The 18,911-nt window shown below is 33.3% G+C and overlaps 7 protein-coding genes across 7 annotated transcripts; 6 read left to right on the forward strand and 1 right to left on the reverse strand. All coding sequences in view use genetic code 12, as the record gives it.

Moving 5' to 3' along the window:
- Positions 1-1,106: 1,106 nt before the first annotated feature.
- Positions 1,107-5,060, reverse strand: J8A68_000579 (putative acid anhydride hydrolase; the record flags this gene model as incomplete). Its single annotated transcript, XM_049409917.1, has 1 exon — positions 1,107-5,060. One exon carries the CDS (start codon positions 5,058-5,060, stop codon positions 1,107-1,109), a length of 3,954 nt encoding a protein of 1,317 aa, XP_049266188.1.
- A 583-nt stretch (positions 5,061-5,643) lies between these two features.
- J8A68_000580 (TATA-binding protein-associated factor TAF7) lies at positions 5,644-7,305 on the forward strand (the record flags this gene model as incomplete). Its single annotated transcript, XM_049409928.1, has 1 exon — positions 5,644-7,305. The coding sequence occupies one exon, from the start codon at positions 5,644-5,646 to the stop codon at positions 7,303-7,305; it is 1,662 nt and encodes a 553-aa protein (XP_049266189.1).
- Positions 7,306-7,704: 399 nt separating this feature from the next.
- On the forward strand, positions 7,705-8,667 carry PRS1 (ribose phosphate diphosphokinase subunit; the record flags this gene model as incomplete). The annotated part of the gene is made up of 1 exon (XM_049409939.1): positions 7,705-8,667. One exon carries the CDS (start codon positions 7,705-7,707, stop codon positions 8,665-8,667), a length of 963 nt encoding a protein of 320 aa, XP_049266190.1.
- Positions 8,668-9,104: 437 nt separating this feature from the next.
- Positions 9,105-9,794, forward strand: J8A68_000582 (uncharacterized protein; the record flags this gene model as incomplete). Its single annotated transcript, XM_049409950.1, has 1 exon — positions 9,105-9,794. The coding sequence occupies one exon, from the start codon at positions 9,105-9,107 to the stop codon at positions 9,792-9,794; it is 690 nt and encodes a 229-aa protein (XP_049266191.1).
- A 93-nt stretch (positions 9,795-9,887) lies between these two features.
- On the forward strand, positions 9,888-11,783 carry J8A68_000583 (uncharacterized protein; the record flags this gene model as incomplete). Its single annotated transcript, XM_049409961.1, has 1 exon — positions 9,888-11,783. The coding sequence occupies one exon, from the start codon at positions 9,888-9,890 to the stop codon at positions 11,781-11,783; it is 1,896 nt and encodes a 631-aa protein (XP_049266192.1).
- Positions 11,784-12,244: 461 nt separating this feature from the next.
- J8A68_000584 (uncharacterized protein) lies at positions 12,245-13,363 on the forward strand (the record flags this gene model as incomplete). Its single annotated transcript, XM_049409972.1, has 1 exon — positions 12,245-13,363. The coding sequence occupies one exon, from the start codon at positions 12,245-12,247 to the stop codon at positions 13,361-13,363; it is 1,119 nt and encodes a 372-aa protein (XP_049266193.1).
- A 285-nt stretch (positions 13,364-13,648) lies between these two features.
- J8A68_000585 (uncharacterized protein) lies at positions 13,649-18,754 on the forward strand (the record flags this gene model as incomplete). Its single annotated transcript, XM_049409983.1, has 1 exon — positions 13,649-18,754. One exon carries the CDS (start codon positions 13,649-13,651, stop codon positions 18,752-18,754), a length of 5,106 nt encoding a protein of 1,701 aa, XP_049266194.1.
- Positions 18,755-18,911: the final 157 nt, after the last annotated feature.

Raw genomic sequence — 18,911 nt, forward strand, 5'->3', positions numbered from 1 at the left:
AGAAAATTGGCTACCTATCATAATCACTAGCCATTTGTGATTTCTGCCATTTTTATTCATCTGAAATTCAGTAGTATCTGCATTTGTATGAAAACGTCGTTGGGATATAGCAATAATTAGACATATTCACGATTTAACCATTTTATTGGCAAAACGGATTCAGCCCTTGCATTGGCAGACATTTTCTCTGTTTCTCTCTTTTTCTAGATCTCATGTTGTATGACTTCGTCTAGAAACGGTTCTGTCTTTTGGTTATAAATCCAAGAAACAGATATTAAAGTAAAGCAAGAATATTGCTCTACAAAGTCCTAACCCTAGACTGAGTGTAAGTATATTAATCCTTATCTTGAAATGTACAACTTTTTGTCAGTGTACTTCTGGACTTCTATATTCTATTCCTGATCGGACCATTTCATTTCAGTTTGAAATAAATTGCAGCTTTTTCCACAGGCTAATAGGTGTGTGGCAATTTTCTTTCTAGGACGATAAAGATATTAATAAGCTGCGTATTGACAAATGCAATTCATTCAATTGGATCAATGTTTCATTTAAAAAATGATCAATTAAAAATATGAAAGATTGAATCTCTCTAGTAATGTTTGAAAAGAATTAAGATAATTCCATTTCAACAGGAGATATCTTTTTTTTTACATATACAAAGATTTTATTTCGCCTACTCATCTCTCTTTCTGTCCCGTGACGTAGATCAATCATAAAGAATGAATATAATATTAGAAGCTCATGAATATATTTACTTCAATTAATTCATATTTTATGAAAAATTTGGTGAAATGGTTGCAAAAATATTTAAGCAAAAATGCAGCCGATCGTGACTTTCACATGATTTCCGCTTGAGTTTCACATGATTATCGCGTGAAAATCACGTGCAAAATAATCTTCGCAAAAAACCACCGAAAAAAATTTCGTGCAAAAGGTTCTGTGGTCTAGTTGGTTATGGCATCTGCTTAACACGCAGAACGTCCCCAGTTCGATCCTGGGCAGAATCATTTGTTTTTTTGCAGCCATTATTTTTATTGTAGTTTTTAACAAGATGGAATAATGAATAACGATATAAATATAAATATTACTAATGACAATAAAACATGCTATACACTTTGAACTTGACTAAATTCACGTCTTAAGTTCTTGAAAGTCTTTTTGCTTTTACCAATTTTGTGCCTTTGGAATAATTTCTTATAAATTTGTGCAATATGTTTAAACCAACTAACTTCACCAATCAGCATGACTATAAAATTAATCACTGCAAATATAATAATGTAGTAATAAAACCATCCATTCAAATTTGTCAATTGCATAAAGTCACCAAGTTTAGAATCACCATCAATCAAGAATAAAGTTGCAGAGATTAATAATGCCAAAACTAGATTGATCATGAATGGATAATTCTTAAGCATACTTTCTCTATATGGCGGCCCTTGACTTAATACCACAGCAATGAGTATATATTGGAAATTGGAAAACAAAAATAATACCGTATTATCAGAAGATTGTACTGCATCATCACTTCCTGGAACTGGTTCGATATACCAGGGTTCTTTCTTTACCCAAAGCCATAATATAACCTGGAAAGTCAAAATTACTAGAATTTGACAAACCAAGGGAATAAGAATTTTGGGAGAAACCAAATTGGCAGTTGGTCTCTTCACAATTAATTTATCATATGGTTTTGACCAAGACATGAAAATTGCCAATGGTAAAATCAAAAACAAATCAATATACAAAAATTGAAAATCACCCAAATTAGTTCCTGTTTTGTAAAGTATAGTAACGGTAATAAACTGAATGGCAGAATATAATGACATATATTTAAAACATGAAAAGCTTGTAACCAAACTAGATCTCCCCTCTTTAATAACATCCAACACACATGCAATTTCAAACACTCGAGAAGTAAAAGGTGCTGCGACCGAGGCTTCTGCTTCCGAGAGGGAAATACCCACATCAGCAGCTTTCAAAGCACCGCAATCATTGGCCCCATCACCACAGAATCCAACAGTATAATCAATTTTCTGCAATTGTTCAACCAATTCATGTTTTTCATCGGGGGACATTCTGGCGAAAACATCACAATTCATGAGGACGTTTTGAATTAAGGTTTCATTACGAATTTCCGTTAAAAGGATCCGGAAAATATCTCCAGTTATTGCTAGTTTATAACTCATTTCCTGTCGAATATCAACTGGTCTGATTGTAATTGGATCCAATCTATTATCGGCATCGTTTACTTCTTGCCAAGCGATATATTGTTCATTATCTTTAACATCTAAGATTGGTATATAGATGTGCAGAATATTAGGCGGAATTAATTCACATTCTCGAGCAACACTAATTGCAGTCAAAATATTATCACCAGTACACATAATAGTACGAATTTCGGCTTCATTAAGTTTTTGTAAAGTGTCCTTGGTAGTAGATTTCAATTTATTCTCAAAGATAATAAAACCAGTAAAGATTAATTTCGATTCTGCAGAGTCTCGGGTTAAATAAATATCATCAACTTCCTTATATGCACACGCAATAACTCTATAACCCGAATGAGTGTAATGATGTAATAATTCTTCATAATTAGTAGGGATTGTTTCTGGGTGGCAGATATCCATCATAACTTCCGGAGCTCCCTTTGTGAATACAATCTTTTCATCTCTGTTGCTGGTTACAATAACCGACATTCTTCTAAGTGCTGCCATAAATTCAAATTCTTTTATGATAGTATATCTATCGTTACCATTATATACAATAGTTTTACCAACATGGTCTTCTTCATATTTCCAACTTGTAAATTCAAACATTTTTACATCTAATGGGTCACCCAATAATTCATTTTCAATATTTCTCAAAGAATGACAAGAAGTCATACATCCCAATAAATATTTCGCATTATTGGTTTCATGCTCGGTAGCTTCAGGATATACTTTTAAAGAATTAATATTTTCCACAATATCTTCAAAGATAATTTCTTTTCTACCTTTTGCATTATTAGCTAGATGTAATCCCAAGATATCCAATCCATCTTCAGTCAAAGTCCCAGTCTTGTCAAAACACATAACATCTAATTTCCCTCCAATATTTACCCTAGTGGGAGAAATACAGAAAATATCCAACTTTTTCAATCTGGCAAGGGCAAAAGTGGTTCCAATTGTTAATGTAGCAGGTAATGCGGGTGGAACAACAATCGTAATTATATCCAATGCACGCAAGATCATAATCCTGGTACTTAATCCTAATTTCATGAAATTGTAAGTTGAATAAGTAAATCCAATTGCGGCAATAATAGTCATAAATCCAATATATTTAAATGAATCTTGATAAAACTTGAATCCTGTTGGTTTAGGGAAAAGCATGGAACGAACTAAGGAACCTTTCGTAGTATTAAACCCAGTCTTGACTGTCATTGCCGTCACTGGTTGTTCATTGGATGATTTTGTTTTTAAAAGTTTGGTACCATTGAATAAATATGATTTTGACAATATTGGATCTATAAAAATTTCAGATAAAAATTTGACAGTTTCCTTTGTTGCACAAGTTTTTCCAACTGGGACACTTTCTCCCGTCAACATTGATTCATTGATTACACAATCCCCATTAATTAATATAGCATCACATGGAATCACATTCAATGAAGGATCAACTTCAAATACATCCCCAGGAACTAAATCACTTGAATCAATTTGTTTCCAGAACTCATTTCTCCAAACTCTAACTTCACAAGACAATTTTGAAATTTCTTGTAATCTCCTCATGGTTGATTTTGTTTCTATTAAGGAGTTTATAATAGATACCATTGATATAATAAAAATACATGAAGCATAATAATAATAATTATCAGCCAACCATAAGAAAATGGAAAATACTTGAAAGACATAAAATGGATGCAATATTTCATCAACTAATAATTGCCCAACACTTTTTTCTTCAATATCGATGTTATTCTCACCAAATATCTCCATTCTTTGTTCATAGACAGTTTGAGAAACACCTTCATGGGTATTCTGGACCTTTAACCAATAGGTATCATACCAATTGGAATTGGTTTTGAAAAGATCCTCCAATGGATTATAGAAAAATTTAATATACCTATATGTGAATGAATGAATATAAGGAATAATAGGGTCTTTTTCACTTGAAAAAGTATCATCTTGTGAAGATGTCTCTACTGTCATAAAACTAGATAATCTTTCATTCAACGCTTGTTTTTCAATATTGACAATTTGAAGCTCACCAAATTCGTTTTCAATAACACACCAATCAGCAATCCCCAAGGGACATCTAGTTCCCATTAAGTTGATTCTATAACGTGGCATCCATCTCAATACCAAATAACCAATTCCTAATGTAAAGATACAAATGAGATAGTAGATAACTTCTTTCCACCAACAATTAGAATATCCGGCAATACCAATAACTAAATCTTCTTCCGCAAGATAATACCTTTGATAATCTAATTCTGCGGGATATTGTTTCAAAAAGGCTTCTTCAACTTGAGTTGCTTCAATTTGAGTATCCAAAAGATTTGATTTATTACTTTCATCATCTGAATCACGTCTACGTCTATCATAATTCAAAGAACCATATTCCACAATATCAGGAGATTGAACTCTTCTACTACTACCACTTGGTTCTTGTCCAAACATTTCTTCATCTTGTAAAACTTCTCCATTTTCTTCATATTCTTCTTCCACAAATTTATCAATTGAATAATCCCAATCAGTATTATAATCCACAGGATCTTCAGGGTTTTCCAAAGTAGATCCACCATGTGCCATTTCTATTTCATCAGGAGAGAAGAATTTAAAATTACCCTGGGCATCAATTGAAGTACGCGATGCCATAGATCTAACTCTATTCAAGGCAACAATATCTTCCAGCTCATCTCCACTCAATAAAGGGGATGTTTCTCTTGAGAAATGAGAATCCCTTCTTCCACCAAAGTTATGAGGATAATGTAATGTTGAGATTGAAGAAGGAATGATTTCTGAAACTGCACCGGAATACATTTCATGATTATTTTCTTCTTGTAAATAACTTGATGATGAATCCATTGATGTGATTGAATTGTGTCTTGATAGTGATGATCTTCTTCTATCGAAAGAAGAAGATCTTCTACTTCTTGACATAGACGTCCTTCTACCCATATCGTTTACCTTTATCTATACCTATTAGTTTCGTCAGAGTATACAATTGGTCACCATAACAAACAGGTGTTAAATCAAGAAAGAAAGAAAGAAAGGCAGCAGAGAGATTGAATAAAAGTGAGAAACAAAAATTGCTGGAGAAAAAAGAGAAGAATGTCTCTTAGGGATTGGAGTGCGACATTTTATATAATTTACGAAGATATACTGTACCTTTGGCATTACTGAAATCTCAATTGTACAATGTTAATTTGATATGCCATCAAAAAGTTACTTAAGGCTATCCTTCTGATTTACTTAGATTCCATGGATATGCTACAATAGATGCAAACAAAGATTTTAGGTGACTTCGTTTCATGATATTGTAGTTAGCACGACATTTTAAAATATCCTGCATATAAACCATCATACTCAAAAACATAAAACTGACAAGGCAAATACTTTATTGATTGTGTTGTCTTTATCATTTCATCATTTCCCAAGACACATAACTATGGCAATCAAGCTTAAACTAAAAGTACCCTCCTCAAGTGGGTCCACGCCCTCACAACCACAGGATGCACCACCACTTCCTAAATTGAAAATCAAAGCACCATCAAAATCACCATCAACTGGTCCAACAATAAGTATCAAAAGAAGAAAAAGTGAAGGCACAGATCCAAAAGAAAAGATCAAAAAACTAAAGATAACGTTTCCAGGCACTAAGCCTAGTCCTACCACCACTACCACTACTGCTCCTCCTTCTTCTAGTGGGGATGGTTTGAATATTGTTGCACAACCAGCACCTAGAGTGGTACCCCGAGTAAGAATAAAACCAACCAGAGTTCCTGGTGAAGGCTACGATTCAGAAGCTCCCGATTTGGAAGATGATCCATTGATAGAACAAGGTATAGTAGTGCGGTTTTTGAATGATGCCAATTTAGATTTTGTTCATAATGCGGTTGATTCTGGTGATTTGACCGGATTGGTGATAAAATGGATAACAAAAGATAAAGCAGTCATAAATATAAATGGAACCCTCTATTCGGCGAGATTGATTGATTTACCTACGATAACGGAATTATATAAGACAATTGATCGGAAGAATATTTTTAAAACGTTTGATATTTGTCAAATTTTATTAGTTTTACATCAAGTGAATCCATCTCAATTGAATACGGAAAAGGATTTTGAAGTACCGAAAGAATATCTATTCCAACATCCTTTTTATAAATATGCTAAGGGGGGAGAAATCAGACCTCGGAAAATGGTTTATAGGAATGGGGTATTGGCCCCATTTGAGGATGTATATCGTAGATTCCGCCCTACAAGAGCAGACCATAGAGTAATTGAAGATATTGAAAGTAAAGTAGATGAATTGATTAAATTAGACAATGAAGCAGAAGAAAGTCATTTTGAATTAATAGATAGTAAGCAATTACAACAACAAAGATATGGAGCATCAAGTGCGACACCTTCGGCAGTGTCTACTCCACTTCCACTTAAGACGGAATATCCAGAGCATGAAATATATGAGAATACTGGGGGAGTGGAGGATAATGAACTTACGGAAGATATCGAACTTCATCTTGAAGAAGAATTGAATAAGGTCCTTGATGGGGATATTGAATCTGAAGAAGAGCAAGGCACAACTCAAATCGGCCAAGCTACTCCTGGTGAAATGGAAGAGAATGAGGAAGAAGGCGAAGAAGAGGAGGAGGAAGAAGAAGAAGAGGAGGAAGAGGAAGAAGAAGAAGAGGAAGAGGAGGAAGAAGAAGAAGAAGAGGATGACGGCGGAAAATCCGGAAAGCAACATGTCAAATTGTTAGAAGAAGAAATTGCAGAACTTGAAAAGGTTGTTGAACATCATAGAAAGAACTTGGCAACTGCTTCAAGTAAGATGTTACGAATGAAATTTCAAAATACGTATACATCTTTGAAATCTTCATTAGAACTGAAAAAGAGAGATTTAGCCAAATATTTAGACGAACAAGAATCTTTACAAAAGAAACTGGTACCATCACATGTAACAAAAGGACAAATTGACGAAGAAGAAGATGAGGAAGAAGGAGAAGGGGAAGAAGATGAAGTACAACAAGACGAAGAGGAAGATGTAGAAGAACAGGAAGAAGAAGAAGAAGAAGATAATCTTGATGATATTGACGATTTATTCTAAGACCAAAACAACCCCTGTGGATATGACATGTTTAATCCATCAATCAAGTGTATGTATAATTATGTATGAAATATATTACGATGTAAACTGTAATTTTTGTTTTAAGTAGTACTCATCGCATACCCCAACTAACCTGTAAATTCAGTGTTACAACCCGAAAAAACAAAAAAAAATTTAATACAGGTTGGAATTCAGTTCTCAATTTCTTCTTCTTCTTCTTATTTTATATGGGGGAAGAGATTAAGATTCAACAAACTTTCCAAAGTGTGAAATCTTTCAGACTCATCTTGTGTCTACACTTACCACATATCCTATCATCTACTGCATTGACTGCTAACTGCTTTACAAGTTAATACAAATTTCTACTGCATACCAAAACTCACCCTCTCACCCACCCCCATGTCTACCAATTCAATTAAATTATTAGCAAGTGATGTTCATAGAGGATTAGCTGAACTTGTTGCTAAACGATTAGGATTACGTCTTACTCCAAGTGAACTCAAAAGAGATTCCACAGGTGAAGTTCAATTCTCTATTGGTGAATCAGTTAGAGATGAAGATATATATATTGTCTGTCAAATAGGTTCAGGAGTAGTTAATGATCGAGTAATTGAATTATTAATTATGATTAATGCTTGTAGAACTGCAAGTGCAAGAAGAATCACGGTTATTTTACCTAATTTCCCTTATGCTAGACAAGATAGAAAAGATAAATCAAGAGCACCAATTACTGCTAAATTAATGGCTGATATGTTAACTACTGCTGGATGTCATCATGTAATAACGATGGATTTACATGCTTCACAAATTCAAGGGTTTTTTGATGTTCCTGTTGATAATTTATACGCTGAACCAAGTGTTGTTAGATATATTAAAGAAAAGATTGATTATAGTAAAGCAATTATTATTTCCCCTGATGCTGGTGGTGCCAAGAGAGCAGCAGGATTAGCTGATAGATTAGATTTGAATTTTGCATTGATTCATAAAGAAAGAGCTAGAGCTAATGAAGTTTCTCGAATGGTTTTAGTTGGGGATGTTACTGATAAGATTTGTATTATTGTTGATGATATGGCAGATACTTGTGGTACTTTAGCTAAAGCTGCTGAAGTATTATTAGATAATCAAGCTAAAGAAGTTATTGCAATTGTTACTCATGGTATTTTATCAGGCAATGCAATTAAGAATATCAATAATTCTAAATTAAAAGCAGTTGTTTGTACTAATACTGTACCATTTGAACATCAATTGAAATTATGTCCTAAATTAGATACAATTGATATTTCAGCAGTAATAGCTGAAGCAATTAGAAGATTACATAATGGTGAAAGTATATCTTATTTATTTAAGAATGCTCCTTTATAAACGGCTACCTTAATTCCTTATTTATATAGCAGTTCTTATTATTATTATTATTAATTATTGTAAAATGCATTTCATACATACTTATATACACATACATATAGTTTAATTTATAAACATTCCAAATACAAATACACTTGTAAAATATGCCTCGGGCTTATTGATATTAAATTTCAGTAAGATTTCTTTTTTCTTTTTTGCATCTTCTTTTTGATCCCCTTGGGATCTGCAACACCACGTTTTTCTTCTTTACTAAGAAAGAGCTTTAATAGACAAGAAATGACTAAGAAACAGTATGTGTGTATTGTACTCGTGAGAGAGTAACCCTTTTTACTAACAACCTTGTAGTCATACTAAAATTAGAGCATGTCTCTTTGGTAAGTACATAATCCCTCATTAGCAATTATAATGAAACCTTACTAACTCATGATATCCAAGATATGGATGGTACCATCCTTAATACAGAAGATTTATATACAGAAGCAGCTACGCAACTCTTGGCATTATATGGAAAAGGTCCTTTAACTTGGGATATTAAAATTAAACTTCAAGGAAGACCAGGACCAGAAGCTACTAAAATTATGATTCAAGAATATGATTTGACAATTACTCCTGAGGAATTTATAGAGCAAAGTATGAAAATTCAAGCCAACTTATGGCATCATTCTAAGTTTCTTCCAGGAGCATTAGAATTACTTGAATATCTTTATTCAAATAATATTCCCATGGCATTAGGTACAAGTTCAAATACTACAAATTTTGATAGAAAGACTCATCATTTAAAACATGGGTTTAAATATTTTGATAAACATATCGTAACTGGAGATGATAAGAGAATCCCTCCTGGTAAAGGTAAACCGAATCCTGATATTTGGTTTGCTTGTTTAAATAGTATTAATATTGATAGATTGGCCCTGGGATTAGATGAAATTCAAATTGAAGAATGTTTAATATTTGAAGATGGTATTCCTGGCGTGGTCTCAGGTATTGCTGCTAATGCTCATGTGATTTGGATACCTGATATTAAAGCATTAGAAGTACTTAAAGGTAAAGAACATGAAATCATTGGTAATAATGGTGAAATTATCACCAGTTTAATCAATTTCCAAAAGGAAAAATATTTTTTATAGAACCACTTGAACTTTAACCACTCTTCCTCTTCTTTCTTCTTTCTTCTTTACCACTGTACTATATAGACTACTACTAACTAGAGAGTAGAGATAATGATAGGTACAGATTCCTATCATATTGTTATAGATTATAATTGTATAGAAGAAGAACATAACTTTGATTATAGATATTCCTCAATTGAAATCACTGAAATTGATATTGTAGATATTGAACATAAGAAAACTATGGCAGAAGCAATTGAACCAATTAAAGCAAAGCTGTTAGGAAAAGGAATTATAAGATTATATCGAGAATTTGAAGATGAAGAAGAAGAACAAGACAGTGGCCAATCAGATATAGAGTCACTCCGGATACCAAGTAAACGTCATTCCAATCCTGGTGATGATACGATGGTGGCAATATTAGCAGTACCAACTTATTTTACAGCAACTGATTTATTAGGATTTATTGGAGAGAATTATATGAATCATATTTCACATGTTAGAATTCTTAAGAGTGATAAACCAAATCGATTTTTAGTTTTAATAAAATTTAGGGATATCATTAAAGCTGCAGAATTTCAATATCATTATAATGGGAAACCATTCAATTCAATGGAACCTGAAGCATGTCATGTGGTGTATGTGAAATCTATTCAAATGAATCACCCCCCCTTAAAACAAGAACAACAACAGCAACAACAGAATGATACTGCAGACTCCTTGATTCCATTTTTACTTCAAGATCCATTTACGTCACCACCAGATTCTTCAAATAATAGTCCAGTTCAAACAAGTATTGATAAATTTGTTTCATTAGATTCAGGTGGACTGGTTAGGGTTTCATTAGTTGAATTACCTACTTGTCCTGTTTGTTTAGAAAGAATGGATTCTACCATAACGGGATTACTTACGATTCCATGTCAACATACTTTTCATTGTCAATGTTTATCTAAATGGAAAGATGATACATGTCCGATCTGCAGATACTCACATAGTTTATCCAATGAAAAGGTACGAAGATCAATGACTAGATTACAACACTTAAATCTACCAAGAAGAACTTCACAAGATAATTCTAATCAATTACTAAATCATTCATCTAGTACTGCAACTACTCCTCCAAACACATTATTGCAGGAATCAACAAGTGAAACTGAAGTATGCAATGATTGTCCGGAAATATCAAATTTATGGATTTGTCTCGTGTGTGGAAATGTCGGTTGCAGCAGGTATGCTCCACAACAACATTCGTTAAAGCACTTTGTAAATACAGGTCATTGCTTTGCTATGGAAATAAGTACGTCAAGAGTTTGGGATTATGCAGGTGATAACTATGTACACCGGCTCGTAACGAATGAATCCGATGGGAAATTAGTTGAACTACCCGACAAAAATAGTGTTGTGGGAGCAACAGGAAAATCTAACAATAATAATAATAACAGTTCAACAATAGACAAGATAGACGAGGTTGGATTTGAATATTCACAACTTTTGATTAGTCAGCTTGCAAGTCAACGCGAGTATTACGAATCCCTCCTTGCAGCAAAAGATTCACCAACTAAACTCAGACGCGGATCTAGCATGTTACCTGCCGCAAATCTGGAGACTGTCACGGAGTTACACATGAAAATTGAAGATTTGAGTTTAAAATTAACTGATTTAACAACTAATTTAATCCCGTCCTTAAAAGAAAAGATTCAAATAAAAGATGAAAAGTTAAATTCAGTCATGAGAGAATTAAATATTGCTAATAGTTTAAATGATGCTTTATCTAAAAAAATAGAATATATTCAAAAAGATTCGGAAAAATGGAATAAAAAAATAGAAGAATTAAATGATCAAAATAAGAGATTACAAGAAGAAGTCTCGGATTTGATGTTCTTTTTAGACAGCCAAGAGAAATTTAAAAATGAATCACAAGATGTAAGGGACGGAACTATTGTTATTCAACAATCTTCAAAAACATCGTCATCATCTTCCAAAAAGAGTAAAAAGAAAAAGAAATAAAGGTAGATTTCTGTACAATCTGGTTCCTTATTCCCATATTCTTATGTATGAGAATAGTCCCGATATATCATAAGTTTTTAACTTTGGTTCTAGGTCTTTTTCGAAATAATTAAAAAGTTAAAAAAAAACGGATGGTTAATATGTTTTGTAATGCAAGTTGGTGCAAGTGCGATCCTAGTCAAGTTTCCTATTTTCATTCGGTTGCTAGCATAACGAATATTTGTAACAAGAATCCAGGCGTTCTAGAGATTTGGTTCTAAAAAAATTTAAATTTTTTTTTTGGCATTCTATGATATGCTTCCGAACCGAAGATTTGCAGTAGGCTATTTAAAAACCCTAGACGATCGCCTGTAACCATGTCAAAGTTACATTCTCAAATGATTTATAAATCTTTCATTATAAACTTTTTATTTGTCATTTCGTCGATTGAAAGTTAAACCAAAAATAATATCTAAATAATTATGAATGGATTCAGTAAAGATTCAGCCACAGCAACAAGATTGCCCTCCTTTCAACAATTGATTCGAACATTCCATGAACCAGAAGTTGCACCCCCACCATATGGTGGGGGCAGCAGCAGCGGTAGCGGTAGCGGTGGTGGTCTTGGAGGAGGTCCAATCCAACAACAACAACAACAGCGACTGGCCCATGGTTCTATAGATGCTAACGCTTTTGGTGGCGGACCAAATTTTAATAACTATATATTATTTTCTAGCCATGGTAATACGACGACGGAATTCCCTCGTCAATATCGTCAAGAAAGCTTTTCATCCAAGCCGCCGTATGGTACAAACCCAGATATGACGCACAACGCTAATAGTTTTGCTGTAAGATCGATTGCACCGTCACCGACGACTATGGCTAGAGGTCGATCATTGAGCTTTTCATATTTGGGGTCTACTGCTCATGAGCTAGTTGCGGAACTGGATAAACCTACTAATGAATATCAATTTGTTGCTGAGTTGGTTAAGTTTTTATTAAGGTTTGAAAATAAATGTGGTGATATTCAATCGGGTGAACAGAATAATCTGGAGAATATGTTGCAGATTACCGAAAAGGCTGTTGTTGATCTACCGATTGAAGAATTGGATGATGCTATTGCTAATGCTACTAAGTTGGTTGAGATTCTTGAAAAGATTAGGGGCCTTTCTGAAAAGAAGAGATCTATCAATGTAAGAAGAAGTAGTTCTTTTATGTTTGAGAATGGAAAGAGAAAGATTGATAAGAGAAAACAACCAACGAATAAGAGAAAGAAGTCAATGACATCATTGACTAGTTCTGGAGGTGAAATTGTTCCCTTGGATATTCATGTTCCAAATTCATCAATTGGACATCAACAACAATTTGGTGTTGGTGGACTTAACGCAGAACTTAGTATAAAGCCAGATATAACTTGTCAACATTGTTGTTCTCAAGAAACACCTGAATGGAGAAGAGGACCTGAGGGGAGTAGGACACTATGTAATGCTTGTGGTTTGTTTTATTCTAAGTTGATTAAAAAGTATGGTTTACAAGAAGCTGATAAAGTTATGTATGAACGTAAACAAACAGGTACTATAAATGATAGAAGAATCTTTTGATTTTATTATAACTTTACTCAGCCCCCGTATATATATATCTATATACTTTCTTTGTTTTAATACTCTTTTATAAGTTGTTTTATATGTTTTGATAGATTTGAAAATTGAATTTGATACATACTTTGTGATCATGTGACCTGTGGTGAGGCTCATCTCAATTAATTTTTTTGTCTTTGTCTTTTCCGATGAGATTGTCCCCAAAAAAAAAAAATCTGATTTCTTTAATTTTCCATACATAAACTCTTCTCTTGATAGAACTCTAAGAGAATAATTCACTAAATAGAAATGGCTGATTCCTCTACTTCTAAGTCTATAATAAGTAGCAGTGAGTTTGCTTTTCCTAGAGGAGGTTCATCTGCATTAACTCCTTTGGAAGTTAAAGAAATTTCCAATGAAGTAACTAGAGATGTTCTTTTTGAAGCAAAGAAAAGAGCAGCTTCTGAAACTTCTGAACAACCAAGTAAGAAACATAAGAAACAATCGAAGAAGAAGTCAACTAAAGCAAGAGAAACAGAAGAAGATGAAGAAGCAATAGTTCAAATTGAAAATGTTAGTTTTAAAAATTTAATACCAGGTACTTTTATTTTAGGACAAATTAAAAATATTGGGAAACTTGATCTTACTTTAGAACTTGGAGATAATTTGGTTGGTTATGTTCCTATAACTTCTATAAATCCTTATATCACTCAGATTATTGAAAAGTACGAAGAATCATCTGACGAAGAAGAAGAAGAGTCAGAAGATGATGAAGATATGGATGACGTAACAGTTGCAACAACTAAACCCAAAAAGGCTAAACAAGAATTCCCAGATTTACAATCTTTATTCCAAATTGGGTCATGGTTAAAGACTAAAGTAGTCAACTCTAAAGATTCGAAAAAAAGGAGAATCGAATTAAATATAGAACCAGATGAAGTAAATGAATCAATGGAACCAGAAGATTTATTACCAGGTAATTTGTTGCAAGTTTCAGTTACATCCGTTGAAGATCATGGTATTATTTTAGATATTGGTAAAGCAGTAATATCAGGTTTCATGTCCAATAAAGAAATTAAGAATGCTAAATTAGAATTAGAAAATATTCATGAAGGTAGTGTTCTTTTAGCTTCCATTATTTCTAAACCATCTGGTAGAACAATTACTTTAAGACCTGCCAATTCTAACTCCAATCCTAAAAAGGCAACCGTTACTTCAATTTCTTCAGTTGATGCTATACAACCTGGGATTATAGTCGATGCTTTAGTTTCTGATATAAACAAAAACGGATTGGTTGCAAAAGTATTTGGTTTAGTCGATGCTACCATCAACATGGCTCACTTACAAGAATTCAACTTCCAATCATTGAAACATAAATATACCATTGGTAACAACGTCAAAGCAAGAGTGTTGGCTGTATTATTAAAATCTGGTACTAAGAAACTCATGTTATCTGTCTTACCAAATGTTATGCAATTAGGAGATGATACTGCTGCAAAGGAAGCACTTGAAGCATTCCCAATTGGACATAAATTCGAAGAAGTTTCTATCGTTGGTGCTGATTCTAATTATTTATTTGTCAAGTTTGGTTCTTCTCAACTTTTTGGTCAAGTTCATAATTCTAAAATCGATGAAGATAAATCATTGGATGATTATCCTATTGGATCAAAACATAAAGCAAGAGTTCTTGGTTTTAATGCAATTGATAATTTACTTGTCATGAGTTTGGATTCTAAGGTTGTGAATGCCGAATATTTGAGATCTAAAGATATCCCAGTTGGTACTTTATTAACTGGATGTGAAATTTTGAAAGTCCATCCAGAATCTGGTGGTATTGACATCAAAATCTTGGATGAATTTAATGCATTTGTTCCAGGTAATCAAATGTCTGATATTAAACTTGTTTATCCAGAAAGAAAATTCAGAATTGGATCTAAAGTTAAAGGTAGAGTTATCGGACATCAAGGTAATAAAGTTTTGGTTACATTAAGAAAGGCATTAGTCAACCTTGAAGAGGATGAAGTATTATCCAAATTCGAAGATGCCACGATTGGTTTCAAGACTCATGCAACTGTGGAAAAGTTTGTTCATGGTGGTGCTATTGTATCCTTTTTTGGAAATTTAAAAGCTTACTTACCAAAGAATGAAATCTCTGAAACTTTTGTTGAAAATGCAAGTGATCATCTTAGACTCGGTCAAATTGTTAATACTAGGATTATGGACATTAATGAAGAACAGAAGCGTTTGGTTGTTACTTTGAAACAATCTACTGATTTATCAAGTTCTCAAAAATCAGCTATTTCTGACTTAAAACCAGGTTCATCTATTGTCAATGCTATTATTGTTGAAAAAACCAAGGATTCCGTATTGGTTGAATTAGAAGGTACTAATCTTAGAGGTGTTATATATTCCGGACAATTATCTGATGCTAATTATGAACAAAATAGAGCATTAGCAAAGAAATTAGAAATTGGAACAAAATTAGAAGTTCTTATATTAGAAAAAGATTTCAAAGCCAGAACCGTTATTGCTACGGCTAAGAAGTCATTAATTGATGCAGCCAAACAAGGTGCTATCCCACTTAGTTTCCAAGATATCAGAGTTGACGATAAGATGTTGAGAGGGTATATTAAATCTGTCACTAATTTTGGTTTATTTGTTTCATTTGCTGGTAAATTGACTGGATTAGTATTAGCTAAATATGCCACTGAAAATCCTAACGAAGATTTATCCAAGAAATTCTATAAACATCAATCAGTCGCTTGTCGTGTTATTAGAATCGATGAAGAAAATAAGAGATTCTTATTATCCTTAACCGGATCAGATAATGCCGAAGCTGAAGAATTAGTTAATCCTGTTGATAAGACCAAAAAGATGATTTCTGATTATGTTCCAGGTATTATCACCAAGGCAACTATTAAAGCTATCAAGGGTACTCAATTGAATGTTCAACTTGCTGATAATTTACAAGGTAGAATCGATGTTACACAGTGTTTCAATTCTTGGGAAGAAATCAAAGATCATCATCAACCACTTTCTCAATTCACTAAAGGTGATACACTTTCAGTTAAAGTAATTGGATTCCATGATGCTAAGAATCATAAATTCTTACCTATTACTCATCGTAAATCAAACAAGAACACCATTTTAGAATTATCAATCCTTGAAAAAGAATTAAAATCAGATCAACCATTCAACGACCTCAAGATGTCCGAAATCAAAACCGGTGATAAATTCATGGCATTCGTCAACAACATCTCCAAAGGATTCGTCTGGGTTTCAATCACTCCAAGTATCAAAGGTCATGTTTCATTCATGGAATTAACCGATGATGTTTCAATTTTTAATGATATCGAAAATAAATTACCTGTCGGTACTGCACTTCAAGTCAAAGTCAAAGAAAATGATAATGAACATCATACATTAATCTTAACCGCCACTTCCAAATCGATTAATTCAATCCAAGATATTAAAATTGGGGAAAAATACCCGGGGAGAGTGGTTAAAGTCAAAGAATCATTCGTATTGGTAGAATTAGGTAAGAATGTCGTTGCTTCTTCATTCATCACTGATGCATTGAATGATTATTCTGAGAAATTAGATCATGTATTCCAAGTCAATAGTTATGTCGTTGCTACTGTATTAGATATCGATCTTGAAGAAAACAAGATTGCCGTTTCTTTAAGAAATGAAAATGCGGTTGATAAATTGATTAATTCCGTTGAAGATTTATCTCGTGGAGATATTGTTAAAGGATTCATCAAAAACATCGCCAATAATGGTGTTTATGTCGCTTTGGGAAGATCAATCCACGCGTTGGTCAGAATTTCCGATCTTTCTGATTCTTATTTAAAAGACTGGAAGAAATATTTCAAACCACATCAATTAGTCACCGGGAAGATCAGTGCATGTAAAGAAGAAGGAAGGGTTTTGATGACCTTAAAGGAAAGTGAAGTTAATGGGGATTTGAATGTCTTGAAAAGATTTGATGATTTGGAAGTTGGACAAATCTTTGAAGGTTCAGTTAAACGTGCTACTGAATTTGGTGTGTTTGTTCAATTGGATGGAACTCTTAATATTAGCGGATTATGTCATCGTTCTGAAATTGCCGAGAATAAAGTCGAGAATGCTTCTAGTTTGTTTGGTGAAGGTGATAGGGTTAAAGTGAGAATTTTGAAGATTGATCCTGCTAAACAACAATTATCATTAGGTATGAAGGCTTCATACTTTGGAGTTGAAGCTGAAGACGAAGAAGACGAAGATGTTGAAATGAAAGAATCTGATGATGAAGCTGAAGTGGATGAAGAAGATGCTGAAGAAAGTGAAGATGAAGAAGATATCGATATGGATTCTGCTGAAGAAGGTGAAAGCGAAGAAGAAAGTGAAGATGAAGACGAAGAAGATGAAGATGAAGACGAACAAGACAAACCCGAATCTGCATTCACTGGATTATCCACTAATGGTTTCGACTGGACTGCCTCCATCTTAGATCAAGCTGAAGATAACGAATCTTCAAGTGATGAAGAAGATTTCACTCAAGAAAAGAAGAGAAAGAAGAAATCCAAACATGCCGTTGAAGACAAGACTGGTGATTTAAACACTAGAGCTCCACAATCGGTTGCCGATTTTGAACGTTTATTAATCGGTAATCCAAATTCATCAATCATGTGGATGAATTATATGTCATTCCAATTGCAATTGAGTGAAGTTGAAAAAGCCCGTGAAATTGGTGAAAGAGCCTTGAAAACCATTAATTATCGTGAAGAACAAGAAAAGATGAATATTTGGATTGCATTACTTAATTTGGAAAACACTTTTGGTAGTGATGAATCTTTGGAAGCTACTTTCAAAAGATCTTGTCAATATATGGATTCATTCATTATGCATCAAAAATTGGTTAGTATTTATACCATGTCTGAAAAATTCGATCAAGCCGAAGAATTATATAAGAGTATGGGTAAGAAGTTTGGTAAACATGTTTCCACTTGGGTTCAGTATGGTTCATTCTTATTAGATCGTGAAATGCATGAAGAAACTCATAAAGTCTTAGTTAAAGCTTTACAAATCTTACCTAAAAGAGAACATATTGAAGTTGTTAGAAAATTTGCTCAATTGGAATTTACCAAGGGGGATGCAGAACAAGGTAGATCATTATTTGAAGGTTTGGTTTCTGATGCACCAAAGAGAATTGATTTATGGAATGTTTATATTGATCAAGAAATTAAACAAGATGAAAAGAAGAAGGTTGAAGATTTGTTTGAAAGAGTTTTGAGTAAGAAATTATCCCGTAAACAAGCTAAATTCTTCTTTAAGAAGTGGCTCTTGTTTGAAGAAGAAAAGGGAGATGAACAAATGTCAGCTCGTGTTAAGTCTAAGGCAGCTGAATATGTTCAAAATTCTAGTAAGGAAGATTAAAAGTGAGGAGTGCTTGTGTATATTAGTTTTGTTTTAACATGTTTTTAGAGTTTTTTTAGTTATTTTTATATATGGATATTATTAAAAAAGACAATATAGATTTAAAAGAGAATGAAAGACTTGTAGGAATGTCTGTCAGTATATCTTCGTTGGATGT

The sequence above is a fragment of the Hemisphaericaspora subhashii genome (assembly GCF_019202705.1).
Source record: "Hemisphaericaspora subhashii strain CBS 10753 chromosome Unknown scaffold7, whole genome shotgun sequence".
Taxonomy (NCBI): Eukaryota; Fungi; Ascomycota; class Pichiomycetes; order Serinales; family Debaryomycetaceae; genus Hemisphaericaspora; species Hemisphaericaspora subhashii.